Source organism: Myotis daubentonii, chromosome 8 (assembly GCF_963259705.1).
Source record: "Myotis daubentonii chromosome 8, mMyoDau2.1, whole genome shotgun sequence".
In the NCBI taxonomy this organism is placed as follows: domain Eukaryota; kingdom Metazoa; phylum Chordata; class Mammalia; order Chiroptera; family Vespertilionidae; genus Myotis; species Myotis daubentonii.
Genome location: NC_081847.1, coordinates 38,122,019 through 38,148,890, shown reverse-complemented (window position 1 = coordinate 38,148,890; position 26,872 = coordinate 38,122,019). Strand labels below are relative to the sequence as shown.

Sequence of the window (26,872 nt, the reverse complement as noted above, 5' to 3'; positions counted from 1 at the left end):
GTACGAAAAAATGGTAAACATACTGACCTGCTGCTCATGGCCAAACAACTGGGGGATCAGGGAGGCCTGTCCGAAAATCTGCAGAAAGAGAAGAGGAGGGTTATGGGGAGACTAAGGCTGGGGCTGGGCTTGGTTGTTCAGGCTCAGCTGCAATAGAACTTGTGGCTGGCTGGTCTAACCTCCTCCTCAGACTGGCTGTAGCCCAGGTGCTAGGAGGTCTCACTTGGCTTCCTCCAGGGATGGGAGGCTCACTCCTTCAGGGGATTTGTAATGTGCTGTGTACACATCTTTCTCTTGGTCTGGCCCCTGGCACCATGGATGCCCTGTCTGTTGCCTCTTACCTGGCAGGCATCCCCCAGGACCTGTAGTTTAGGGACAGAGCCCAGAGCCTTCTCTTCCCTGGCCAGGGCCTGCACAGTCCAATGCCTGGTGGGACAAGCTCTCTCAGACAGGAATCAAGGCTGCAGAGACACAGCTTAGAGCTGACAAATCTCTGACTTTGGCTCAGGTCGCTCAAGCTTCTGGGGGTGAATGTTTGGGGGTTCAGAGGACCCTATGCTAGGACAGAGCTGGGGCTAGTCAGGGGGTAATAGGAGAGACCTGCTGGGGTCCCCAGCCTGGCTGATATCTTGTGCCTTTTTGTGTAGCTAAAGGACAAAAATGTTCCAAGTGCCAGGGCCAGGCAGGGGATGAAGATGGGTGTGAGAGAGAGACAGACAGACCCAGAGAGAAACATGGAAATGAGACACACTAGAGTCAGAGAAAAATGTGAATGAGGTGAGAGAAAAACAGAGGGCGACAGGTACAGACAGGAAGACTGAGAGCCGAGAGAAGAGAACATGATAGAATGGGAGAGACGGAGGGAAGCTGTCCATCCAGCACCCACCTGCATGCCCTGTGCCCCGCACGGGGGACACTGGGGAACAAGCAAGGCCCTCACTTTTAGGAAGCTCTCAGTCTTAAGGGTGAGACAGATATTAAGTAAAGACGTAAACAAATGTAATTCTAGATCGTGATAAGTGCTGCCAAGAAAATGAAGCACTTTACACAAGAGGGCAGCTACTTTACACGAGAGGGCAGGCCCCTCTGAGGAGGTGACATTTGAGCCAAGACCTGAAATGCAGGGAAGAGTCAGCCATGCAAAGATTTGATAGGAGAGTGCTCCTGGGAGAGGGAATAGCAAATGCAGTGACCTGGGCAGGGATAAGATGTGTAAGGAGCAGAGAGGAGGCCAGTGTGGACAGAGCAGGGTGAGTCACAGAGCAAACTGAGATCATGTCCCAGAGGGAGGCAGGGCCTCACAGCACCCAGTAAAGACTCTGGCTCTCACCTGGGTGTGGTGGGAGCCATGGGAGGGTTTGAGCAGGGATAGGGTGTGATCTGACTTTAGTCTTTCACTGTATATTTCTTTTTTTATTTTTATTGATTTCAGAGAGGAAGGGAGAGGGAGAGAGAGAGATAAAAACATCAACGATAAAAGAGATTCATTGATTGGCTGCCTCCTGCACTCCCCATACTGGGGATTGAGCCCACAACCTGGGCATGTGCCCTGACTGGGAATCAAACCTTGATCTCCTGGTTCATAGGTCAATGCTTCACCACTGAGCCACAGTGGTCAGGCCACTGTATATGTAATTTTAAAAAATTGCCCTAGCCGGTTTGGCTCACTGGATAGAGCATCGGCCTGGGGACTGAAGAGTCCCAGGTTTGATTCTGGTCAAGGGCATGTACCTTGGTTGTGGGCACATCCCCAGTAGGGGGTGTGCAGGAGGCAGCCGATTGATGCTTCTCTCTCATCGATGTTTCTAACTCTCTGTCCCTCTCCCTTCCTCTCTGTAAAAAAAATCAATAAAATATATTTAAAAAATAAAAAATTATTGATTTGAGAGAAAGAGAAATATCTATTTGTTTCACTTATTGATATAGCCATAGGTTAACTCTTGAATGTGCCCTTACTGGGGATTGAACCCCAAACCTTGGCATATAGGGATGGCATTTTAACTAATTGAGTTACCTGGCCAGGGTCTGACTTAAGTCTTTTAAAAGCTCTCTCTGGCCACTGAGACCACACTGGAGGTGGCAGGCATGGAGGCCAGGACAACTATTCAGGTAAGACTTGGTGGGGCCAGGATGAGGGTGGCAGAGGGTCCCATGTCTGGGATGCTGTACCCCTCCCCACACCTGAGGTCAGTCTCCTTGGAGTCTGGGAATAACAATCTGAGGTTGGGGGCCTGGGAAAGGTTTGGCCAGAATAGGAATAATGGAGTGTTGAGGAGTTGGGGGTTCCAAAGCCTTCTGATTCTAAGCAGTCCATTAGCCTGGGCCATGGGACTGCACACAGAGAGAAGGCTGGGTCCGCATCTGGCTGCCCTCGCTGCCTTGCTGTACTACTGTTGGCTGGGGTATGCTCTCTCTGGGCCTTGTCTCCAAGTCCACTCCATGGGGGAAGCCCTCAAGCCTTGGCTAGTTCCACCTTTGCAAACTCTAAAGTACTGAACACCTGGCAAGGGCTGGGATCCAGAGGTGGGTCTGACAGCTCTGGATTCCTACCCAGTTTTGCCTCCTCCTAGTTGTGTGACCTCACCTCTCTGAGTTGCAGTGTCTTCATCTTTGAAATGAGGACAAGAATAATAATGCCCCCTCTGGGGGTGGCTGTGAGGGTTCGAGGAGCTGAGAATTAAAAGTGCAGCACCGTATGCTTATTGCTGTTAGTAGTCCAGAGTGGAGAAGCAATTTGTGTGAAGTCACACAGCAAGATAGCAATAAGCACCATAAAGGTAGTGACCCTTTGCTGGGCACTTTATGTTCATTATCTCATTGATTCCTCACGATCTGTTGAAATAGAAATTACCACCCTCTTGTGGTAAATCAGGGAACATGCTCTGGGAGGAAGCGACTTGTTCTGGGTTCCTCTAGTCAGTGACAAGATGGGGCCCAAACCCAGGTCTCCAGTTCCCTAACCTCAGGACTCCTGCATCTACTGCCATGGTGTGGGCCCTCCCTCAGGACCCAGCTTAGGCCATGCAATGTCAGGCCCTGTGACTGCTCACCAGCCACAGGACAGTCAGTGGGACAGAGAGACACACATAGGTAGCTCCGAGAACAGACTAAACAGAAGCACAATGCAGACCACTCAACAGGGGTTGGGCATTGATGTGTGTCCCCCTGGGTGAGAGGTGGGCTCTGTCTGCCAAGCAAACTGTCCTGGCTGCCCACCACCCTCACCTGGCTGATGCAGCTGGAGTCGTTGAGGCTGTCGCTGATGGGGTTGTAGTCTTCCTCCCAGCTCGGACACTTGGAGGGCAGCAGCATGTCCACGGAATCCAGGCGGTCCAGACTCCTGGTGGGGGTGGGGAGCAGACAGGGCTCAGCTCACCCACTGTTCAGCCTGGGAAACTGAAGCTCAGAGGGGGAAAGACTAGCCAAGGTCATCAAACGGCAGAGAGAAAAATGGAGGTCACTGCCAGCCCGAGTAATGGTGGTGGTGGTGGTGGTGGTGGTTGGGCAGTGAGAGCAAGGGGAGCACTCCTCGCCTTTGGAGGCCTTGTGAGGCTGGAAGGTGCAGGAAGTACACACTTGTCATGTCCGCTGCAGCCGTGAGGTGGCAGCATAAGCTTGCGTTTGACCGTTCCAATCCTGAGGTGGCCCACACCAGCTCAATGCTACAGTCCCCTCCCTTGCAGGTCTGGTGCAATTCCAGGGGCTGGACAGAGGAGGTGGGGGCAAGACCCCACAGCACTGACCTCAGACTAGGACTGCCCAAAGGGCATCAGTTTCAGCAGGAGTTCAGGTGGCCTCCACCAGGTCCCTGAAGACTCACCAATTCTCTCCATGGCCCCAGTTCTTCCATCTTTCTCACATCTACCTGACCCTGCTTCTGCCCCCTTCCACCCCCTCACTGCTCTGGGGACAAGGTCCAAGCAGCCAACAGCTCAGGCTCTTGCTATAGACGGGCTTGGATTGGAGTCCAGCTTCCTCACTGGGTGACCCTGGGCAAGTCATCACCCTTGTTTAAGCGTCAGTTTCCTCACCTATTAAGTGGGAATGACACTGTGCGTGCCTGCGGGGCTGTGACGGGGAGGATTCAGTGGTGCGGATTAAAGTGCACTGGGGCAGTAGATCCCAGAGTACAGCAAGTGCTAGCAGACGGTCCTCAGTACTATTACTGCTACCATTATTGATTGATTTCCTCTTATTCAGGGCCTCTGCCCTGGTCCCAACCACCTCTCCAACATCAGTGTCCATTGGTCATTCATAGAATTGTGGGGTCTCAGGCCTAAAAGAGGACTTAGAGATCAGCTAGCTCATCCCTCTCACTTGAGGCTCAGAGAGGGACTGACCTGGGACTGGCCAGTAGTGTCCTGAATTCCCTCCAGCAGACCATTCCCTGCCTCTGTCCCAGCCAGCGAGACTCCTGGCTTCTCCCCTCACTGCCTCAGTCCTGCTGTCACCTGGCCTGTCTTTCCTCTGTCTCAGTCCTCCCAAACTACCTCCTCCATGAAGCCTGGGTCTATGCCCCCAGTAGTTGGGGAACTAGGACTAAGCTTGTTTCCTTTAACTCTTCCTAGTCTTTCTTTTGTTTGTTTCTGACTTGCTTCTGTTTTTCTTCCTCAGTGGACTTTGAATCCCCTATACCACGTTTCACCCGTTTTGTACTCATTCAATACTTTCCATAACTTGCCTCTCATTCTTTTCTGTTCTAATCCCCATGGCGACTTCTGCATGTGAATGCCTCACCTCTTTCTCTAACATTTTAATTGCTGCTTTCTGTGTGCATATGTTTCATTTGTTCACACTTTCACGAACTCTTCCAAGTCTTAAAGCAACAGGATAAGGCTTGAATAGTGGAATTGCAGGCGGGTGATGGGACAGGTGAAGGCTGTCTATCTCTCTTTGACTTCTGGATCCTCCCTCCTTCCCAATCTTGGAGCTCACCCCAGGGGTCCATTACAGAGGGATGGGCAGAGGGGCCTCTGACCTTTCCTGGGCAGTGCTAACATAAGTGGTGACCTTGGTTCTCCTCGCCTGAAGTAAAGTGTTCCCTGGGGCAGGTCCTCTGTGCGAGTGGAATTCACCTGGGGACGGCACTCCTAAGGGCAGGGTTTACCTGGGCCAGTCACTAGAGAGGCTTTCCTGGTTTACCAAAGGATGAGGCTCACCTGTGGCCAGAACTTAACTGGGAGGGGAGGGGGGGCAGTTATGAGATGGTTCACCGAATGGAGGGGCTTTCCAAAGTCAACTCATCCAAGTGCAAGGGCCAACCTAAGGACGGGCATCTCAGGTCAGAGGTTAATGTGAAGGCGGGTTCACCTAGGGGGCTCGGACCGTTGTGGGCTCGGGTTCACCTGGATCTGAGGCAAGATTCACCTGTGAGGTTGGGCTCTCTGGGGGCAGCCGAAAGGGAGGAAGGAGAGGTTCCCAGGGATGGGGCATAACTGAGAGGGGCTCACCTAGGTGGTAAGGCTTACCTGTGAGCGGGGCTGGTAGGAAGCGTGATGAGGCTTCCCCAGGGGAAGAATTCCTGTGCGGGCAGGGCTCACCTGAAGGGGCGGAGCTCCAATGAAGCCGGGTTAACCTGTGGGTGGGGCTTCCACGGGCGGGGGCGGGGCCGGGGCTCAGGTGAGAGCTGAGGTCTCCTGGGGCCCGATTGGACGTGGCGGACTAGAGGACTCCTAGGGGCGGGGCTTCGGGGCCGGGCTTGCCTGGGGCGGGGCTCTAGGGGGCGGGACTGCGCGTTCACCTGCGCGGGTTGCTCTGCTCTCCCAGCGACTGCTGCGTGGCCCTCAGGTAGCTCTGGCGCCGCGCCGCAGTCTTGGGTGAGGGCTTGGGGCTGCCGCCAGAGTCGTCGCTGTCCTCGTCGCCCATGGCCTTGATGTAGCTGCCGCTGCGCATGCGTCGGCAGGGGATGTGGCCCTCCGCTGTGGCGTCCGCATCGTGTGGGGACAGCAGTGCGGTGCTCCACTCGCCGCCACCGCCGCCGGGCACCTGGGAAAGGGAGGAACGGCCTCAGCACAGACACTTCCGGGGAAGCGCCGGCCGCTCAGCCTCGGGCTCCCCAGCTCGGAGAGCTCAGCCTTTGGTGCTGGGCACTGCCACGGAAGCAGCCCGGGCTGGGAAGGATAGCTGGGTTCCAGGGCCGGCTCTGCCACAGCTTCTCTATGGGCCGTACATACGCAAGTCCCTGCCCATCTACGACCTCACAGTTCTCCATGGATCCAGGCTGGGTGCCCCAGCAAAACTGCCCAAGGGTGTATGCTCACCAAGGCCTCCACGGCAGCTACCTTCCTGAGTAGCCAGTGTTCATCACCTCCCCTGCTCTCTCAGAGGGTGGCTTTTGATCTATCCCGCTGCACAGATGAGAACAGCAGGCCTGAGGGAGGTCCCCAGACCTGACACCAAGAACCCCGCCTTAGGATGGGAGAGAACGATGGCATATCAGCATGGGGGTTGCGTCCTCCAAGCCAATCACAATCCCTCATCCCACAGGTCAGTAAACTGAGGTACTGGAGAGCTGGCTTCCAGAATGGAGCAGCCCCTTGGTAAGCTGGGAAAGGGGTTTTACCTTCTGAACCTCGGGCATCCCACCTGTGGAAGGGGTTGTGATAAGGGCAAGTGAGATCACAGCTGTGAGGCAGTCTTAGTCCACAGTGGCAGAAACCAACAGAGGGGAACCCCTCTGTCCTTCTAAGGCCAGGCTCTGCTGCAGGGCTGCACCCACAGCCTACACCCCTCGTTCATCTAATACACACATGTACACGCAGTGGATGTTCACCTCGTGATGAATGAGGATGCAAATCTCAGCACTTACATGCACCTCAGTGCCAGCACAGAGTAAACAGGCCTTGTCCTGTGTACATATCTGAGAGCAAGCATACTTTCCCATACACACCCATCTCACCAAGGATGCACCCCAGTAGCCCCTACATCATGTGTACACCCCTCAACATGTATACAACGTGAACCCGGAGCATACTCACACACCTCACATACATGCTTGCCACCACTGCATCATGGACACATCTCAACATGTGCCCAGATCACCATATCTTTTCCTCAACACATAGGACACACCCTCACGAGGTCTATACTTCCCCGTGGATGCCCAGGTACGCATATTTCTCAGTGTACACAACATATCCATTCTTCACTAGGTACACAAATGCACACTCCCCGAATCAGCATGGCCGCACAGGCACCATAAATACCACATTGCCAGTGGCCAAGTCCCAGCTGAGGGAGGGATGGTCCCTCTCTGGACTCCCACCCTAGGGGCTCCCTCCAGCCTTCTCAAACCCCTTTCCCCGGCTGACTACCCAGACAGTCACGAGAGCCTGTACATTTTATCCCCAAACCATTTGCTAGTCCAGCCTCCCTACCTCTATCTGTCCCTGGGAACACGGCCTTGTATATTTCTGCTCAAAATGTGTTGCAACCATAGCCCCCACCCATCTCCCTCTCTGTATGCAAGCAAGCAGCACAGCCCCAGGGCCTGCAGGCTCACCCTTTCATGGTGTTTTGGAAGCATTTTCACATGATCAGACCAACCATACCATTTTGAGAGAGAGCCAGGTCACCCAAAACTCTTACTTATATTTCTAAACTAGGAAGTGGATTGAGAGCCATAAAAGCCTTAAATATATAAAGTACTACCTAGATTTCATTTTCTCCCTATTAAAAAAATAGACTTTCTCCCCCTTAGTCTCACTGCTTTGGAATTTTATATAGAATGACAAGAAGTCAGGCCTTTGTCAGACTTTGATGTTCATTGGTTCAAAATGCATCTAATGTATTCCCAAAGCCTGGCCAGGCCTGCACTGGCATATCCTCCCCTCCCCCAAGGTACGCCAGCTCATTACCTACAGAAGCAGCCCCTTCCAGCTTGACATGTACTTAGAATCTGCTTCCTCTAACTTCCACCCACATCCTGGGCTCTGCCATCTCCCTGCCCTTGAGAAACCTGGGGGATGTGTGGCAGCGGAGATGTCTGAGCTTTCTGCCTCTTTCCTTGAGTGTGGAGTTGGTGCACAAGTGCCTCCATAAACATTCGTGTTTGAAAGAATAAAGCTAGTCCCCCAAACTGAGTTAGGGCCTCTGCACTCCTGTAGCCCTCCATGCTTCTCCCCAGAACATCCTGCTCACACTGACATGACTGTTCATGTGTCTCTCTCCAAGCATCCTGACAATCGGGGCTATGTCTTATTTATTTCTAGTTCTGTTCATTTAAGTGTCCGTCTGTTCATCTACCCCTCTCTCCTTCACATTTCCCGAGTACTTCCTCTATGCCAAACCCTGTCCTGGGCCTTGGGGACATACAGCTGCACCAGATCTGGTCCCTGTCCTCCAGGAACCCAGTCTGGTGGGAGTAGCAAGCAGGAGGCTGGTAATTAGAACACCATGCAATTGCTCCTATGAGGTGGGTAGATGGCACAGCTTCCAGATTTGTCTTCTACGGGGCAGGGACATTTCTGGTCCCCACTCAGGGCTGATCTCAGAAGGGAGCTAATCAATGTCTGCTGAGAGCATGGCCAGTGGAAGGAATCCCCTTATGAGCAGGTATCACGGGTCGCCCATTTCCTAGGGGAGTATAGAGGCCTGACTAAAACAACTTTCCAAGTGAATCTGTGACCCAGTTGGACCTCACAACCGTGCCTTCCTCACATCCCTCCCCCACTCTGACCCTTGAAGGGACTCACCTGCAGGTAGTGGTAGGCTAGACCCTGGTGGCAGGATTTGGACTTGAGCAGGCTCTTGTCCAAGGTGGCTGAGGTCTTCTGGCACACCTCGTGGGCGTGGCTGAGGGTCAGAGTGGACCAGGAGCCCCGCTTGACATAGTTGGTGTCAGTGCCCACCCCAAGGCTGGGGCAGGAGGCCGGGGGTGCGGACGGGGGTGGTGGGGCAGTCAGCTCAGTGGTATTGTTCTTGGCGGCTTTGAGCATGTGCCCACTGATGGTGTTGTAGGCGTGCATAAAGTAACGAGGCTGGCTGCGTTCTGCCTGGCGGCCTAGTGTCATCAGCCCAGAGGCTGGCCCGCTGCTGCGGAAGGCACCACCCTCACCGTCCAAGTTGTCATCGGAGCTCCACCAGCCCGAGATGTTGGAGCGGCTGCGCCGTTTGGGCTCCCCGGCCTTGGCCCGCTCCTTGCTCTTGGCCCTCCGGCCCTTGCCGTCCTCCAAGCCACCTTTCTTGCTGCCATTGGCACCGATCTTGCCTGCTGTGCCCTCCATTGAGGGTGCCTTGGTGAAGAAGAGCCTCTGGACCGAGTGGACCAGGTGGCGGATGCGACCGGGACTCTCGCCCCGGGCCTTGGCCTCTCCGCGGGGGAACTGGAGAGTGCTGAAGCCGTCTCGGTGGATGGGCAGTTGCTTCTCAAACTGGTCCAGGAGGTTGGCGGGCAGCCGGTTGATCTTGGTGGCCTGGGCATGGCTGGGGAAGGGGCTCTCTTCTGGCACCTCGAAGTGGGAATTATAGTGGATGCGGGGGAAGGTACTGCTTGGTGGTGGCAGCTGGTTGTTGAGTGGGAAGAGACTATCCCCTGGCAAAGCATTCTGCCCAGGGAAGCGAGCCTCCCGGGCAAAGGCCTCTGTGGGCGACAGCAGGTAGGGGTTGCGGTCAGGCCCTGCAAACAGGGGCTCGTGTGGTGGGTCCAGGCTGTCGGAGAGGTGGCGGGGGCGGCTGTCACCGAGGCCTTTCATGATCTCGGCCCTTGGGGCAGGGCCGTCACCCTAGCGGGGTGCCCGGGTCGCCTCTCCCGGGCAGCGGCTATCCTGGGGAGAGAAGACAGAAAGGGGTCAGCTGGATTTGGAGGGGTTAGGGTGTTGGGAAGGTTGCTCTAGGAGGACCACATGAGTGTGAACCTGGGCCCCTGGCCACCTCCCCCAGCCTCAGACATTGTCTCCTGGAGCTGCCCAGTGAGGCTGAGCTCCAGCTGCCCACAGTGGTCATTTGCTTGATAATGCTCCCTTCTTCTTCTTTTTTTTAATCCTCACCTGAGGATTTTTAAAAATATTGATTTTTAGAGAGAGAGGAAGGGAGAGAGGGGGAAACATCAATGTGAGAGAAAAATCAATCGGTTGCCTACTGTGTGCACCCTGACTGGGGATCAAACCTGAAACCTAGATATGTGCCCTGACCAGGAATCGCACCTGCAACCTTTTGGTGTATGGGATGATGCTTCAACCAACTGGGAATCGAGTTTGCAACTCAGGCATGTGCCCTGAGCCACCCGGCCAAGGCTGATAACGCTCCTTTCATTGGCTGCCTCTCCTTCCCTGCCTTACGTTCCCCTCCCACACTGAGCTGTCTACTCCTAAATGAAGTACTTGCACTTGAATCCTTGTCTTGGGCATGCGTCTGGGGAACCCCAACTATGACAGTCCCCGAGTCACAGTGATTCTGCCTTGGTTATGTTTCCAGATGGCATCCCCTCTCTGTATGCTCTGCTTCTGTCACTCCCACACTGGGGTCCAGGGAACTTTCTTTTCTCCAATACCTTGTTCATCTTTTGAGTTAGAAACTTAATTCACTTATTGTCTGACTTTCTTATACCTAACAAAGGTGTCATGGGAAAGCCAAGTACCCATTTGGCTGCATCTCATAGAGTTCATTTCCCCACAGATTTTTTTCCTCCCTTAAAAAAGAATTAAGGTGAAATTCACATAACATATTAAAGTGTACAATTCAGTGACATTTAGTACATTCACAGTGCTGTGTATCTAGTTCTAAAACATGTTCTTAACCCCAAAAGAAAACGATATACCAAGTAAGCAATTACTCCCTGTTCCTTCTCCTTCCAGCCCCTGGCAACCACCAATCTGCTTTCTGTTTCTATGGATTTACCTATTTCCCATGGGTCTTATTTTTATTGTGATAAAATACAGAACACAAAATTTGCCACTTTAACCATGTGTAAGTGTACAGTTCAGTGGCATTAATTACGTTCACAATGTTGTGCAACTACCACTATTACCAATGTCCAAACTTTGTTCATCAGCCCAAAGAGAAATTCTATAACCATTAAGCAATAACTCCTATTCTCTGCCCTCCCCGAGTCCCTGGTGATTTTTAATCTACTTTCTATCTCAATTAATTTGCCCAGTCTAGATATCACATAAGTGGAATCATGTAACACTTGTCCTTTTGTTTAAAATTTTTTTCTTTTAAAAAATTAATTTATTTAGAGAGAGAGAGAGAGGAAAAGAGGAATTTGTTGTTTCACTTATTTATGTCTTCACTGGTTTCTTCTTGTATGTGCCCTGATTGGGGATCGAACCCGCAATCTTGGCATATCGGGATGATGCTCTAATCAACTGAGTTACCTGGCCAGAACACTTGTCCTTTTGTATCTGGCTTATTTCACTAAGCATACTGTGTTCAAGATTCATCCATATTGTAGCATATATATATATATCAGAAATTCATTTCTTTTTATGGTTGATTAATATTCCATAGTATGTATATGCCACATTTTGTTTGTCCATTCATCTACTGTTGGGCATGTGGGTTGTTTCCACCTTTTGGTTTATGAATAATGCTATAACGAACAATGCATACAAGTATCTGTGTGATTTCCTGCTTTTGATTCTTTTGGGTATATACCTTGGGGTAGAATTGCTGGGTCATATGGTAATTCTGTGTTTAATTTTTTGAGGAACTGCCAAACTGTTTTCCACAGTGGTTGTGCCATTTTATATCCCACCAGCAATGTGTGGGGTTCCAATTTCTCCATATACTCACCAATATTTGTTGTTGTTTTTGAATATGTTCTTATTGATTTTAGAAAGAGAAGAAAGGAGAGGCAGAGAGAGAGATACAAACATCAATGTGAGAGAGAATCATTAATCAACTGCCTCCTGCATGTCCCCTATAGGGGATCAAGCCTATAACCTGGGCATGTGCTCTGACAGGGACTCAAACTGTGACCTCTTGGTTCATGGGTCACACCCAACCACTGAGCAACACCGGCTGGGCCCAACACTTGTGCTTTTCTTTTTAAAATATATCCGTTCTAGTAGGTATGGACTGGTATCTCACTGTGAATTTGATTTGCATTTACCTGATAACTAATGATATTAAGCATCTTTTCATGGGCTCATTGGCCATTTATATACCTCCTTTGGAGAAATCTATATTAAGTCCTTCATTCATTTAAAAAATATATATTATTTATTATTTTTTTAATCCTCACCCAAGGATGTTTTTTCATTGATTTTTAGAGAGAGTGAAAGAGGGAAAACAGAAAGAAATATTAATGTGAGAGAAACACATCGATTGGTTGCCTCCTGCACATGCCCTCAACCGGACTCGAACCTGCGACCCTTCTGTCCTCAGGCTGATGCTCTGTCCACTGAGCCAAACTGGCTAGGGCCCTTTATTCATTTTTAATTGGGTGTTCTGTCATTTTTGGTGGTGTTGTAGGATTTCTTTATACATTCTATATATTAAGTCCTTATCAGATACATGATTTGCAAGTATTTTCTCCCATTCTGTCCCTATAGGCTTTTAATAGGTCATGTTTTTCAACTTTTCTGGAACAGCTACTCACTCTTTCCTTCCTCATTAGCACTGATGGCCTCATTAACACTGAAGCAGCCACCCAGCATCCCCTGGCCTGTCAGCTCCACAAAGAACACGAGTCCATGTTCCCATAACCTCCTTGTGGGAAAGAGCTGGTTCTTCTCATCAGAGGGGCAGAGGAATGAGAAAGGATCTGGAGATGGGCAGGCAGTGGAGATTGCCCAGGTCTCCCCTTCAGACTGAGGCACTCATATCTCCAGTTGCCAAGAGCACTGGCTGCTGATATTGCATAGCTGGGTACCAGCAGGACTTGCTCTCAGCCAAAGGGAGATGCCTCACCAAGGTCCTGCTCCTTCCTCAGGGGCAGCCCGAGTCCAGTATCTGGTTGATGTGTGGGCACCAAGGCCTGGCTGTCTTGGCCAATTCAGAACAACCCTAAGGGCTGTCCCAGCTCCAGAGCTCCCCCTGGGATTAGCTGAGGCCCTTGTTGTACCTGCATTTCCCTTTAACTCCTGCCTCTGCCCAATCCTGCAACCCTCACCTGTCACAGATGTTTCCCAGAGACTTCCCATGCAAACCTCAGGGTGTTTCCTGGCCCTAAAATAGGACATAACTGAGTCTACTTCTTTCCCTCCTTGCCCTGGGACATTTGTCGATGTAATTACTCCTTCTAAACCTCAGTTTCCTCTTCTATAACATGAGGTGATGACTTTTCCTTTTTGAGGTTATGTTAAGGATTAATTGTGGTGTCCTGTAGAGAGCCACTGCATCTAGGTGCTTGGTAACTAAATATCAGTCACTCTCTCCTCATCACCTCGCAGTGCACTCTTCTTGGGGACAGGTCAAGCTTCCAGGGGAGGGATACTGCACTGCATGGTGGAAAGTGCACACAGTTGGACCTGGATTCAAATCCTGCCTCTGCTCTTTACTTGCTGTGGCCTCAGACTGGTCCCTCTCTCTGGCCTCACAGTCCATCTCTAAGCAGTAGGGGGTTTGAGTGAAGGTCGTTTGGACATCCCGTCACACTGATTCCCTCTGAGCTTTCTTGGTCAGGGTTCCTGAAACCCTGGGTGTCAGTCCCTCGGCCACCCAACACCCAGGGGTGATGGGAACCTTACCTTGGGGAGATCTTAAAATAGGCAGGCCTTGGCCTTGCAGGGAAAGCAGTTGGCTGCCTCGGCTCCCTTTGTCTCTGAGCTATAGTTAGGCCCATCCGGGTGCCCATAATTACCTCTCATTAATATAAGCCTCATTGCCCTCATGGAAATGTGGAGAAACCAGCGAAGCTGCTGCCTCCCTGGGAGCCCTTGCTGCTCCATGGTGCCTCTGTGTCGGCAGCTGCTACTCTCATCTGCACAGTGGGGCCTCCTTGCCCTACCCCAGCTCATCCTGGAGCCAGGGTTGGCCTGTGAGCATGTGAGAGCCAATCAGGGACAAGGCTAGGGGCAGAACCCAGCATGAACCAAAACCCGTATGATTGTGTTCTCTCCCTAATTTAGAACCTTCGGTGGATTTTCTTCCCTCCTCAGTCCAAACTCCGTGGTATGACTGTCAAGACCCCCAAACGGATTGAACGCAACCCCCTTTTCAGACATTACCAATCCCATTTGTCTTCTTCACAGCCCCTCCCTTTAATCAGCCCAGATGCCTTACGATTTCCTACTCATATGTTTTGTAGTTGGTGCTACTAGAAAGGCTGGTTTTGTCTACGGCTGCATTAACAGAGATAGAGAGTCCTAATGAAGGGAGAAGACAGTCCTGTATAATGTTGAGTGCTGTTGTTAAGAGAAAGGCAGACAACTAGAGTGGGGCGTGGGAGGGTGAGCTGAGTGATGAAAGGCTGGAAATGATGTGGGTGGAATGGCCAAACATTCTAGTATGTTCACAGCAGTCCCTGGAGGACACAGCCACTGCATAGGCCTCTGAAGGATGAAATGTGGAAAGGAAAGGATGAAATGTGGGAAGGAAAGGATGGGCTCGCTGGGGCCTCCAGAGCCTTGGTGCTGCCTGGGATAGGGGAAGGGGTAGAGGTAGAGAGGGCCAGGTGTGACTTCATCTCTGGGTACCCGTCCCATTTCCCTCCCACATCTCTTGCCACACCTGCTCCATTGCTTGCTGGCTTCTCCTCTAAACGCTAGAGGAACTGTGTGCTTGGCTTCTCTCTACACTCTTTCCGACTGATCTCATCCGAACTCGTGACTTAAACACCACCTATACCTGACAACTCCTAAATTTACATCTTCCGCTCTCTCTCTCTCTCAAATACCCGACGCGTATCTCTAACTGCCTCCTTGACATCTTGCGCTGGTGTCTGGCAGGTCCAAAATCAAATGCTTGTTCTCCTGCCTACTCTGACCTGTTCCCCCTACAATTTTCCCAGCTCAGCTCATGATGACATCATCCTCCCGCTTGCTCAGGTCAGAAACTTTGGACTCATCCCTGACTCCTCCTTCTCTCACCCCCACATCCTATTCAACAACAAATCCTTTGAAAACAATTCTACCTTCAACATTTCCCAGAACCTCACCACTTCTCACCACATCCACAGCCCTGCTGGGGCCAGGTCCCCATCGTCTCTCACCCAGATGACAAGACTCCCATGGCTCTCAGGCTAAAAGTCAATCTTCTTATTCCTCTGACTTCTTGCTTTCCAGACCTCATTTCCTGCCCCTGCTCCCTTGGGCTTCCATTCTGTTCCTTGAACAGGGATCGTTAACTCCCATCTTGGGTTTTGCTCTTACTGATACATCTGCCTGAAATGATCTGTCTCCCCTCTGCCCCCACTACACAAACTCTCCTTCACTCCAAACAAACAGGTCTTGGTGCACAGGCCACCCCTGCAGAGAGACCGACCAAAGCAGCCCCTCACCTGCCAGCCCTCTCTGCGGTATCACCTGGGTTTATGTCTAGAACAGCAGGGACAGGGCCTGTCTTTGTCATTGCTCTGTCACTAGCACCCAGCAAGGACACAGTAGAGGCTCAAGAGGCTTTTGCTAAATGAAAGAGTGGCAGAAGGTCTTGAGGGTGCCTAGCAATGATGCAGAAAGTGAGGCAGTTACCGGGCGGTAAGTTTTCGGTTTAAGCCAATCATAGGGATCCTTTATTGAGCACTTACTGTGTACTAGGTGCTTCCCATACATGAGCTCATTTAATCCTAACTGCAGCTCTTCCTGGTGGGGACGGTGGGTGCACCTGGCAGCCAGCCACCAGCATGCCTTCTGGGGATCCCCCCACTCCTGGCTCCTGGTATTCGTGATCTTGTGAACAGCCCTGTCTCCCACACAAGCAGGGCTGACTGTGTAACTAACAGGACACTGTGGAGATGACCAATGTGACTTCTGAGGTAGGTCAGAGCAGACATGCAGCTTCTGCCTTCCTCTCTTGGCTCACCGGCCCTGGGGACAGTCAGCTGCCATGTTGTGAGGACACTCAAGCAGCCCAGAGGAGAGGACCACGTGGGGGAAACTGAAGCCACCTGCTGACAGCCAGCACTAACCTACCTGTCAGCCACCTTGGAAGCTGGTCCTCCAGCCCCAAGTAGGCCCTCAGATGGCTGCAGCCCTGGCTGACAGCTTGACGGCAACCTGGGCCACAACCACCCACAGAGGCTGCTCCTGGGGTCCTGACTCTCAGAAACTGGTGAGATAATACATGTTGATTGCTTTAAGGTGCTGCCAACTTTTGGTGTAATTTTTATGCAGAAATAGGTAACGAATACACCCATGTTAGAAGACAAAAAGCAGTTCAGATGGCTAATGTCACCTGCTCCAGGCCCCACAGCGGGCAGCGGGTGGAATCTGGTGTGAATTAATCGGACTCTTAAGCCCACAGCCTTGCTCTCCAGGCGGAGGTTCCAGGATCCTTTTCATTTATGACAGCTCTGTTATCCTGATGGGTCAAGGTCCAAACTGTTTCCAACCTAAGTCTGTGTCCATAGCAACTGTTTGAAAAGCATGACATTCAATTAACTGGTGGTTCTGTCAACAAGATGCCTTGGATTGGGCTGCCTGGGACATGTGACCGGCACTGTCCCCACCTCAGGCCCCCTCCTCCACTTGGAGCCCAATTCCGGTGTCGCCCATCCTGACAGTGAACTCTCAACACAGGGCCCAGGATGTGGGTGCTGCAGCTCCTTTGGGGTGAAGGGTGCAGATTTGGGGCTGAGGGATTGGTGGGGACAGGCTTGCTTACAGGACTCTCCGAGACTGTGCTGAATTTAAACCTGCCTGGACTCTCCTGAGCCTTCAGAGGTCACCTCCCACCCCCTGCACTCATCTTTGTGTTGCAGACACAGAAAAGACGGGAGAAAACACGGACCTAGAACCTCAGAACACAGGGACTACAGAGGAATCCCTTAAAATTCCCAAAGAGAATCTCTTCACCCCGATCCCTTAAACCCCTTCAAGGTCTTCCCATTACCTCAGGCAAAATGCCAGCCTCCTCACTTGTTACTTCTCTAGCAACCCCAGCTCTTTCCTGCCACAGGGCTTTACATATGCTGTTCCCTCTACCTGAACGCTCTTCCTTTTAACTCTTCACATATCCAGCTGCTTCTGTCAATTCGTCTCTACTCAAACATCGCCTCCTCAGAGGCCTTTCCTGACCCCTATGTCTAAGATGGTCCCTCCATCCCACTCTGCTCTCTCTCTCCACTCCCCCTTTTTTAAAAAAAATTTTTTTTATTGATTTCAGTGAGAGAGGGAGGGAAGGAGGGAGGGAGGGAGGGAGGGAGGGAGAGAGAGAGAGAGAGAGAGAGAGAGAGAGAAACATCAATGTGAGGGAGAATAATTGCACACCTGTACACCCTCTACTGGGGATCGAGCCCACATCCTGGGCACATGCCCTGACCAGGAATTGAACCATGACCTCCTGGTTCATAGGTTGACACTCAACCACTGAGCCATACCAGCTGGACTGACCCTCTTTTTTATTTCCTTCAAAACACTTAATCAGGTTCTCTCATTACCTGCTTGGTTCCTTGTGTACTTGATTAACACCTGTCTCTCTATGCTCTGTGGGCTCTAAGAGTTGGGGGGACCATGCATGTTTCATTTTCCACTGTACCCCCAGTACTAAGCACACAGTGATCCCATAGTAGGTGCGCGCTAAGCAGTCGTTAAGTGAGTGAGGTAGTTAGACGGAGCCTCAGAGGGAGAGGAACTGGAGAGGGTTGGCGCTGCCTGACAGCAGGGAAGGGAGTTGGTTGTTGGGTTGCCCCAGACCCCTTTCTTGTTTCTTCTCCATGCCTGGGTCCCAGATGGACTGGGCTGGTGTTTTTGTTCCCCAGAACCTTCCTGAAAACACTGTCCCAAGCCTCTTTCCTTGCTTAATATCCTTGAAGTTCAGAAGAGACACCCCCTCCTCCAAGAAGTCTTCCATGACCTTGCAGATGGGGGCGAGGCCTCCTCTGGGTTCCCTGTGATGGGAGCTACCAGCCTAAGGAACCACAGACCACCCTGAGTGTCCCTCTGGACCAGGAGCAAGGGTCCTGCACAGAGATGGCGCTTGCACATGTTCACGGCGAGGAGGGTGACAGATGCCCTGCTTTGGTTCTCCCTATTGTCCTGGAGTCCCTCATGGCTACTGCCTGTTTCATTCCAAAAAGTGTCAGGATTGAGATGATGAATTTGATGCTCACCGCATGCTAGAAGGCACATGGGGACACAGGGCAGAGGAAGACGGGTCTGTGGCTGAGATGGAGTTAATGAGGTCTGATCTGAGTTTCTTCTCCCGACACCCAAGCCAGGACTCCCTCCGTCCTCACCTAGGAAAAGCCTGAGCTGGGAGGAGGAGAGGGTTATGACCGTGACTTCTTCACACCCCTGCACCTTCAGGCCTCACCTGGGGCTACTACTCCGGGCTGCTACTTGACACTGCAGGCCTGGCTGGCCTGTCCTGCTCCAGCCACTCCTGTGGTGGCTCCAGGGAGGATGCATACAGCCCTGACCCTGCAGGTCAGGAGGCTGAGAATGTGGGCTCTGGAACCAGCCTCCTCAAGTTTGAATCCTGGTGCTGGGTGACCGTGAGCCAGTTAATGGACCTCCCTGAGCCCAGTTCCTGAAAGGGTTGTTGGGAGAGATAAACGAGGTAACACACATGGCTTAGCCCTGGCACACAGCGAGTGTTCTACAAGTGTTTGCTGCTGCTGTCCTCACCAACAGGACCCACCCACAGGCAGACCGTCCCTGTTTAGCCACCTACAAGTTCAGGTGAGGGAATGGGGTTTGGCCTGGTTCACATGGCGTGTTGATGGCAGCTGAGATTTGAACCCAGGCCCCGAGACTTCCAGGCCCCTAGACTTCCAGGCCAGTGCTCTCTAGAGATCTTCAACCAACAAGGGCTGAGTGTGTTCTGGGCTGTGGGCACTTTCTGAGTGGACCTCCCCCTCTTCATGTTCCCCAAACCTAACTGTCTTGACCTGCTCTAGACATTTAATTGAACTTAAATAGAATTCTATAAAAATTAAAGTTCAGTTTCTCAGTTGCACCAGCAGATTTCCGGGGCTCAGTGGCCACATTTGGCTAGTGGCCGCCAGCTGCACAGTGCAGCCCAGACCGTTTCCACCTCAGACAGCTCTGGGGACAGTGCTGGCCTGGAGCTGGATCACGGCACGCGGCTGCTGCTCAGGATGCTCGCATGGGACTGGAGCCGGGTAGGGAGGGGTCTCCGCCCTCTGCAGGCCCCATAGAAACCTCTCTAAAGCCAGTGAACTGTGGAATGTGGTTCAGCACTGGACCTGTCATACCTTGTCCAACCCTCTCATGCTACGCTTTGCTGACTGGGCTCAGGCAGGGCCTGGGACTCGCCCAAGGTCACACAGCAGGTGGAGGCTGCAAGGGGCTCAGGTCTCCTGCACTTGCTGCACCCCAGCACCCCGCTGCTCAGACTGGATAGTCAGCAGTCAGCACGCCTGGAGGAGGTGCTGGTCTACAGAAATGATTTTTTTGCTGATGAACAAAAGCCAAAAAAACTGCCCTGGAGTGATGGCGGGGGACAGCTGGCCACAGCTGCAGAGTGTGCTCCCATCAACCCTAGGGACAGCTCCCCAGGCACCACTGGGACGACCATAAGGCGGGGAAAGGGGCAGGGGCAGGGCTCATCTCCCTGTCCCCTTCCAGCAGGCTCTGGAGGGACCTCAGTAACCATTCCCAGCTGCCATTTCAAAGTAATATTCATTGTTGTGCTCATGGGGAGTCCTAGCTAATTCAGAGTGTGGCCCCAGGCAAGTCACCTCACAGCGCATCTCAGTTTTCTCTTTTGGAAAACGGAGATGATTATCCCAATCAAGTGGGGCCTTTGTGAGGGGCTAAGGCAGTGGTTCTCAACCTGTGGGTCGCTACCTCTTTGGGGGTCGAACGACCCTTTCACAGGGGTCGCCTAAGACCATTGGAAAACACATACATAATTACATATTGTCTTTGTGATTAATCACTATGCTTTAATTATGTTCAATTTGTAACAATGAAAATACATCCTTCATATCAGATATTTACATGATGATTCATAACAGTAGCAAAATTAAAGTTCTGAAGTAGCAACGAAAATAATTTTACGGTTGGGGGTCACCACAACATGAGGAACTGTATTAAAGGGTCGTGGCATTAGGAAGGTTGAGAACCACTGGGCTAAGGGGACTAGCTGGGGACAGAGTGTTTGCCACCCTGAGGCGTTAGGGGTAAAAGAGAACAGGTGTTAGAATTCAGCTCCACCTCCTGCCAGTGGTGTGACTTGATGCAGGTCAGCTGGCCTCTCTGAGCCTCAGTTTCCTCACCTAGAAAGTATGGATAAGACACTGCACTTGCTATATCATGGCATATTATTCAGCCTTAAGAAAATGAAGTGCCGATACAGCATGGATGAACCTTGAAAACATCACACTAGGTAAAATAAAGCCAGACACAAAAGCGTAGGTATTGTACGGTTCCATTTATATGAAATGCCCGGAACAGTTACATTAATAGAGACAGAAAGTAGATCAGTGGTTGCCAGGGGCTGGCAAGAGGGGGGTGAGCAGTGATTTTTTAATGGGCACAAGATTTTTGTCAGGGGCGATGAAAGAGTTCTGGAAGCAGATAGTGGTGATGGCTGCGCAACATTGTTAATGTACTTAATACCACTTTTAAGGTTTAAGATGGCAAATTTTGTGTGTATTCCACCACAGTTTAAAAATTAAGGTTTTTCAGTTGTAGGGTGTTTGTGAACTTTAGCAAGAGCGTGCCCGCAGAGCACCCAGTGACGTTTCCAGCAAGTGCTCGATAAAGAGGAGCTGTGCTTCTTACAGGAACCCCAAAAGTCTTTCCAGAACTTTCTGAAGCTTATGTATCAATGTTCTCTACTTTATATAAATTATTTCACTGAATCCTCAGGCCAGCCTATGAAGTGCTTCCTATCATTATGAAGTGCTTCCTATCATTAGGCCCATTTTACAGAGGGAGAATCGAGGCACATGCCTCCAGCCACCTCCCTGAGCTGCCCCTCAGCTTCCAGGTCACAATGTCCCATCTGCCACCACCTCATGAGCGCTCCAAGCTTGGGCTTGCTCAGGGGACACAACCTCTAGCTGCCTGCTCACCATGACCTTCCTGGGAGAGGAATATTACAGGAAGGTCATCCAGGGGACACACTGCCCCGCTCTCCAGCCTCAGAACTCTGACTGTGGGGCAGGCAAGACCCGGAGGTCACCTGCCTCGGTCTGTTTCATTCTGGCCTCCGCTGAGGGACCATCCTGGAAGGGTGTGTTGGCAAATGACAGAACAAAATGGTCAGGATGCAGCAATTGCCAGCACATTTAATTCAATTCCTCCAACATTAATGGGGCCTGCTCCGTGACTCAGAGGGTTCCAGCCCTTCAAGAACAGGCAGCCAAGTGCAGGAGGCAGAAATACGTATAGCAATCAGAGGACACATAAAAATAAATTCCAGGACATGTCGAAGCCAGGTGTGCAGCCCAACAAAAGGAGGGCTTCATACTTACTGGGCTCCCTGGAGGAGGTGTCATTTCAGCCAGCTCTCTGAGGACATGGACGATTTCAGCAGATAAAGGTGTGAGGGAGAGCCGTTCATAAAGGGACAAGCATAGACAAATCATGGTCAAAGGTGAGAGATGGAGGCAGTGCTGGAAACAGCCAGTTGTCCCAGTGGTGAGGGGAAAGCTCTAAGGGAGTGGGAGAGGCAGATGCCTGGGTCAGATCGGGGAGGGCCATGGTAACCGCCTAGGGACTCTAGATTTAAACGGCAAGCCATCCACCATCAAAGTAGAGCAGGGCCCCAAAGGCCACTGGCACCAGCAATTCCACTTCTAGGGCCTTGCCTTACACACAGGGTTCTTCTTAAAATATTGTTTGTATTAGCAAAAGCCTGAAAACAACCCAAATATCCAGTAGGAGACTTGCCAAGCAAATTATGACCCAGCACACTATGGAATACTATGCAGCTGTAAAAAGAATAAGGCAGCTGTAAGTCCTGACAGGAAAAACCTTTCAAAATACACTGCGAAGTGAAAACAGCAAAGGGCAGGACAGGGCTATGGGATCTGCCTTAGTCTGGGTTCCCTCTGAAGCAGGCCCTGGCCAAGGATTTGAGTCTATTGGGGAGGTGATCCAGGAAGCACAGTGAGGAAACAAGGAAAGCAATGAAGGACACAGGCCTGAGCTGCGGGCAACTGCGCTCAGTTCAGCGAGGAGCTCTGCACCGAACTAGCTGAGGGCTGCCCGGGGGGGTGGGGGGGGCAGCAACTCCCCGGGGCACTGCCACCTCCCCTGGAGGCTGGAACGAAGCCTCAGCTAGAGGTGTGGGTATTTCCAGAGGAGGGAGTGGGCATGAACCAGACAGGGAGAGGAGGTGGTAGGGGCAGGGCACCCAGCATCTGCTACAGAATGGTACTAATTGTCTAAGAGAAGGCAAAAGAATATTACTCATTTGCGTATCTGTGGAAGGGTCCCCCAAAAGCTAGAAACAGGATGGATGGAAGAAAGGGTAGTAGGGGGACTTTTACTACGTTTCTTTAGCATTTAGAAGAAAGCCTTGTATTTTAGAATAATTTTAGGTTGTTCCAGGTGGCAAAGATAGTACAGAGTTCCAGTATAACCTTCACCCAGTTCTCTCTAACGTGAACATTTTACGTAACAATGGGACATTTGTCAAAACTAAGGAATTAACATTCATACATTACTATTAACTAAGCTCCAAACTGTGTTCAGAGAGTCCCAATTCATGAATGTCCTTTTTCTGCTTCGGGGTCTCATCCAGGACACCACATTGCATCTAGTCTTTAGGTCCACGCTAACATATTACCTATCCCAAAGATTCATTAAAAATAATAAGCTGCAGGCTCCTGGGAGTCATCGGAGGCTTCTGAGTAGGCATGCCCTGGACTGGGGGCTCCTGCCAACTTTGGGGTGCCTTCACTCCATCGTCTCTTCTCTTCCACATTTACCAGGTCACCGCTGTTCTAGGGTGGCAGCATCCACCACCCTAATCTACTCCCTTCCCATGTCCTCTGCACAACTGGACCCTCATCAGCTCTGGTTCAACAGTCCCCAGCCCCCTGCAGGCTCCCCGGCCCATCCACCTTTGTTAACGAAATAGCGCATGCACACAGTACGTACAATAACTAACACAGCCTCACTATGTGTCCGACTCACTTCAACAGCCCCATGGGGTAGCTAACTATGTCAGCACCTCTGTTTCACAGATGAGGGGTAACTGGCCCAAGGTCACAGAGATGTCGGTAGTAGAACTGGGATTGAACCCAGGTTGCCGAAGTCCAGAGTTTCTGCTTTGAACATGTCTCCAGACTCCACCATGTCCTCCCTTATGAAGGACCCCTCCCTGGCTGCCCCGTTCCTCTCGGCATTCAAGGCCCTTTGCAACCCTGCCCCTGCCCACTTCTGCGGCAGCATCTCCACCCCACATCGACCACTCTTCCCAGGCCATGCTCCCTCCAGGCTGCTGTGTGTGTTGTTACTCTGCCTTGAATATGCTCTTCTCCACCGGATCTGGAGCAAGACCCGCTCACACACCATCTCCTCCAGAGGCACTCCCTGACCTGCTCACCAGCTGCCCCTCTGGCCTGCAGCCCAGACGGCTCTCTCCCTCCAGGAGCTCCTGCACCTCACAGAGGCTGTAGATCATTTTGCACACTGCGCTGGAGTGAGTGTCAGGGTCCCCACTGGACGGGGGCCCCCACAGGCTGGGATGGCAGCTTACTCATATTCATTCATTCATTCATTCATTCATTCAACAAATACTTGTAAGCACCTCCTATTAGCTAGGCCGATGCTCACAGGGTTGTCTTGTGATACTATGGAATTTCGCATGCCTCCCCTCGCATGTGAACACAAAACTTACAGCAGCTAACACATACAGCCTCACTGTGTGTCAGACTCTGTTCCAAGCACAGATACTAACTCATCTTAACAGCCCCATCCCTCCTGTTTCCCTCACTCCACTCCACTCCACCCCCTCACACAATGTCCCTTTAGAGAAACTTTCAGAAAAAGATCTCCAGAAGGGGAGACGGATCAAATAGGAGCTGATCTGTGTGGGTTTTGCAGTCAACCTGTCCCTGTGACACCCCTTGGCCACATCAGAGGTGGCCTGGTTCCTGGAGAAGGCACCCTCGGGGTTGGAGGAATATCCTGCAACCTCCCTCAGTGCCCCTCAGTGATTCTGGAGTGACCATGGCCTCCACTGTCCCCTCTGGCATACCCTGCTCCTGAGTTCCATCCTTGGGGCCCTGCAGCTGACCTGACACACTGACCCTGCCTTCACCCTGCCACAGGTTTGCAGGAACTCCTACAAACCACCCAGTTCAGCCTCCACACCAGATGGAGAAACTGAGGCTTGGAGGGGACACCTGATGCTGGAGTGTTGATTCATATCCAGTCTATGATAACCGGCCTCCATGTCGGCCCCCAGAGAGTCTGTTCTGATGCCCTTAGACCCCTGGCCGGCAAACTGAGGCTCGCGAGCCAGATGCGGCTTTTTGGCCCCTTGAGTGTGGCTCTTCCTAAGCCTTAGGAGTACCCTAATTAAGTTAATAACAGTGTACCTACCTATATAGTTTAAGTTTAAAAAATTTGGCCCGCAAAAGAAATTTCAATCGTTGTACTGTTGATATTTGGCTCTGTTGACTCATGAGTTTGCCGACCACTGCCTTAGACAGCCAGTCCCCACCCACACTGACAAGGGTTGACCTGTCAATAGGATGTTATGGAAATGACAGTATGTGACTTCAGAGCCAGGTTAAAAGACATTGTCATTTCCATCTTGCTCTCTTGGATCTCTAGCTCTGGGGGAGCTAGCCCCCATGCCGTACACACACTCACCCTATGGAGTGTCTTCTCCACCGGTTCTGGAGCAAGGAAGTGAGGCCTCCTACCAACAGCCCTGCAAAGGAGCTTGGAAGCAAATCCTCTAGTCCCAGTCAAGCCTTTAGATGACTGTAGCCCTGGCTAACATATTTTTTTTTAAAAATAATATGTTTACAAGTCCAGGAAGCGCAGAGAACCCCAAACAAAAGGAATCCAAAGAGGACCACACCAAGACACATCATAATCAAAATGCCAAGAGCAAAAGACAAAGAGAGAATCTTAAAAGCAGCAAGAGAAAGAAAGTCAGTTACCTACAAGGGAATACCCATACGACTGTCAGCTGATTTCTCAACAGAAATCAGGCCAGAAGGGAGTGGCAAGAAATATTCAAATTGATGAATAGCAAGAACCTACAACCTAGATTACTTTATCCAGCAAAGCTATCATTCAGAATTGAAGGTCAGATAAAGAGCTTCACAGATAAGGAAAAGCTAAAGGAGTTCATCACCACCAAACCAGTATTATATGAAATGCTGAAAGGTATCCTTTAAGAAGAGGAAGAAGAAAAAGGTAAAGATAAAAATTATGAACAACAAATACACATCTATCAACAAGTGAATCTAAAAATCAAGTGAATAAATAATCTGATGAACAGAATAAACTGGTGAATATAATAGAATCAGAGGCATAGAAAAGGAGTGGACTGACTATTCTCAGGGGGGAAAGGGGTGTGGGGGGTGTGAGAAGAGACTGGACAAAAATTGTACACCTATGGATGAGGACAGTGGGTGACAGGGGTAAGGGCAGAGGGTGGGGTGGGAATCGGGTGGAGGGGAGCTATGGGGGGGAAAAAGAGGAACAACTGTAATAATCTGAACAATAAAGATTTAATTAAAAAAATAATATGTTTTTATTGATTTCAGAGAGAGGAAGGGAGAGGGAAAGAGAGAGAGGGAAACATCAGTGAGAGAGAAACATTGTTTAGCTGCCTCCTGCATCCCCCCCCCCCCCCAACCACACACACACTGGGGATCGAGTCCGCAACCAGGTATCAAACCGGCAACCTCCTAGTGCAGTGATGGCGAACCTACGACACGTGTGTCAGAGGTGACACGCGAACTCATTTTCTTGGTTGATTTTTCTTTGTTAAATGGTATTTAAATATATAAAATAAATATCAAAAATATAAGTCTTTGTTTTACTATGGTTGCAAATATCAAAAAATTTCTATATGTGACATGGCACCCGAGTTAAGTTAGGGTTTTTCAAAACGCTGACACGCCGAGCTCTAAAGGTTCGCCATCACTGTCCTAGTGCATAGGACGATGCTCAACCAACTGAGCCATACTGGCCGGGCCTGGCTGACATCTTGATTAGCAACCTCATGTGAGATTCCTGAGCCAGAACCACCCAGCTAACTACTCCCAAATTCCTGACCCACAGAAAACATGTGATAATACATTTCTATTGTTGTTTTAGGCGGCTATATTTTTGGGCTACTTTGTTATGCAGCAATGTTAGACATTTCCTCTGGCAACATGTTGACTTTTGCTAGCACACCTCCAGGGATGGGCAGCTCACTACCTTAGGAAGCTATCTTCTTTACCGCTGGGCAGCTCAGACTTTCTATCTCCCTGGGATTTCCTCCTGGGCCCCGGCTTTGCCCTCTGGTATTACAGAAGACACAAGCGCCCTCTGCTCTGAGCTGGCCATGCAGAGATTGCATCCCCTCCGGCCTCCTCCTCTGCCAGATGCACAGCCTGGGCATGGCCACCCCTCCTTCTGCCTTCCTTTTTCAGAGGATGAGACTCCAGCTTCCTACTCTGTGCTCTCTCTTCAAGCCACTGTCCAGATGATCACAGACCTGAGTGGCCAAGAGAAAGTAGTAACCGTTACAGAATACATCAGATCCAGGTGGGAATCTCCATTCCTCCATCTGTGTGACCTTGAATACGTTGCTTCACCTCTCTGAGCCACTGTAAGATCTGGAGAGTAACAAAGCGTCACTGGGGGGAGTAAATGAGTCAATACGATGGAGATGACAG

General features: G+C 51.0%; 1 protein-coding gene across 2 annotated transcripts in view; it reads right to left on the bottom strand.

Moving 5' to 3' along the window:
* The window catches only part of DLGAP4 (DLG associated protein 4), a 178,862-nt gene that overhangs the window by 67,652 nt on the left and 84,338 nt on the right, over nucleotides 1–26,872 (bottom strand). For both annotated transcript variants that reach the window (XM_059706047.1, XM_059706046.1), the window contains exons 3-6: nucleotides 8,694–9,764; nucleotides 5,741–5,985; nucleotides 3,226–3,340; nucleotides 28–78 (exon numbers count right to left, since the gene is read on the bottom strand). In XM_059706047.1, coding sequence (XP_059562030.1) covers nucleotides 28–78; nucleotides 3,226–3,340; nucleotides 5,741–5,985; nucleotides 8,694–9,692 — 1,410 coding nt within the window. In that variant the 5' untranslated portion in view covers nucleotides 9,693–9,764. The remainder of the gene's footprint in view (nucleotides 1–27; nucleotides 79–3,225; nucleotides 3,341–5,740; nucleotides 5,986–8,693; nucleotides 9,765–26,872) is intronic.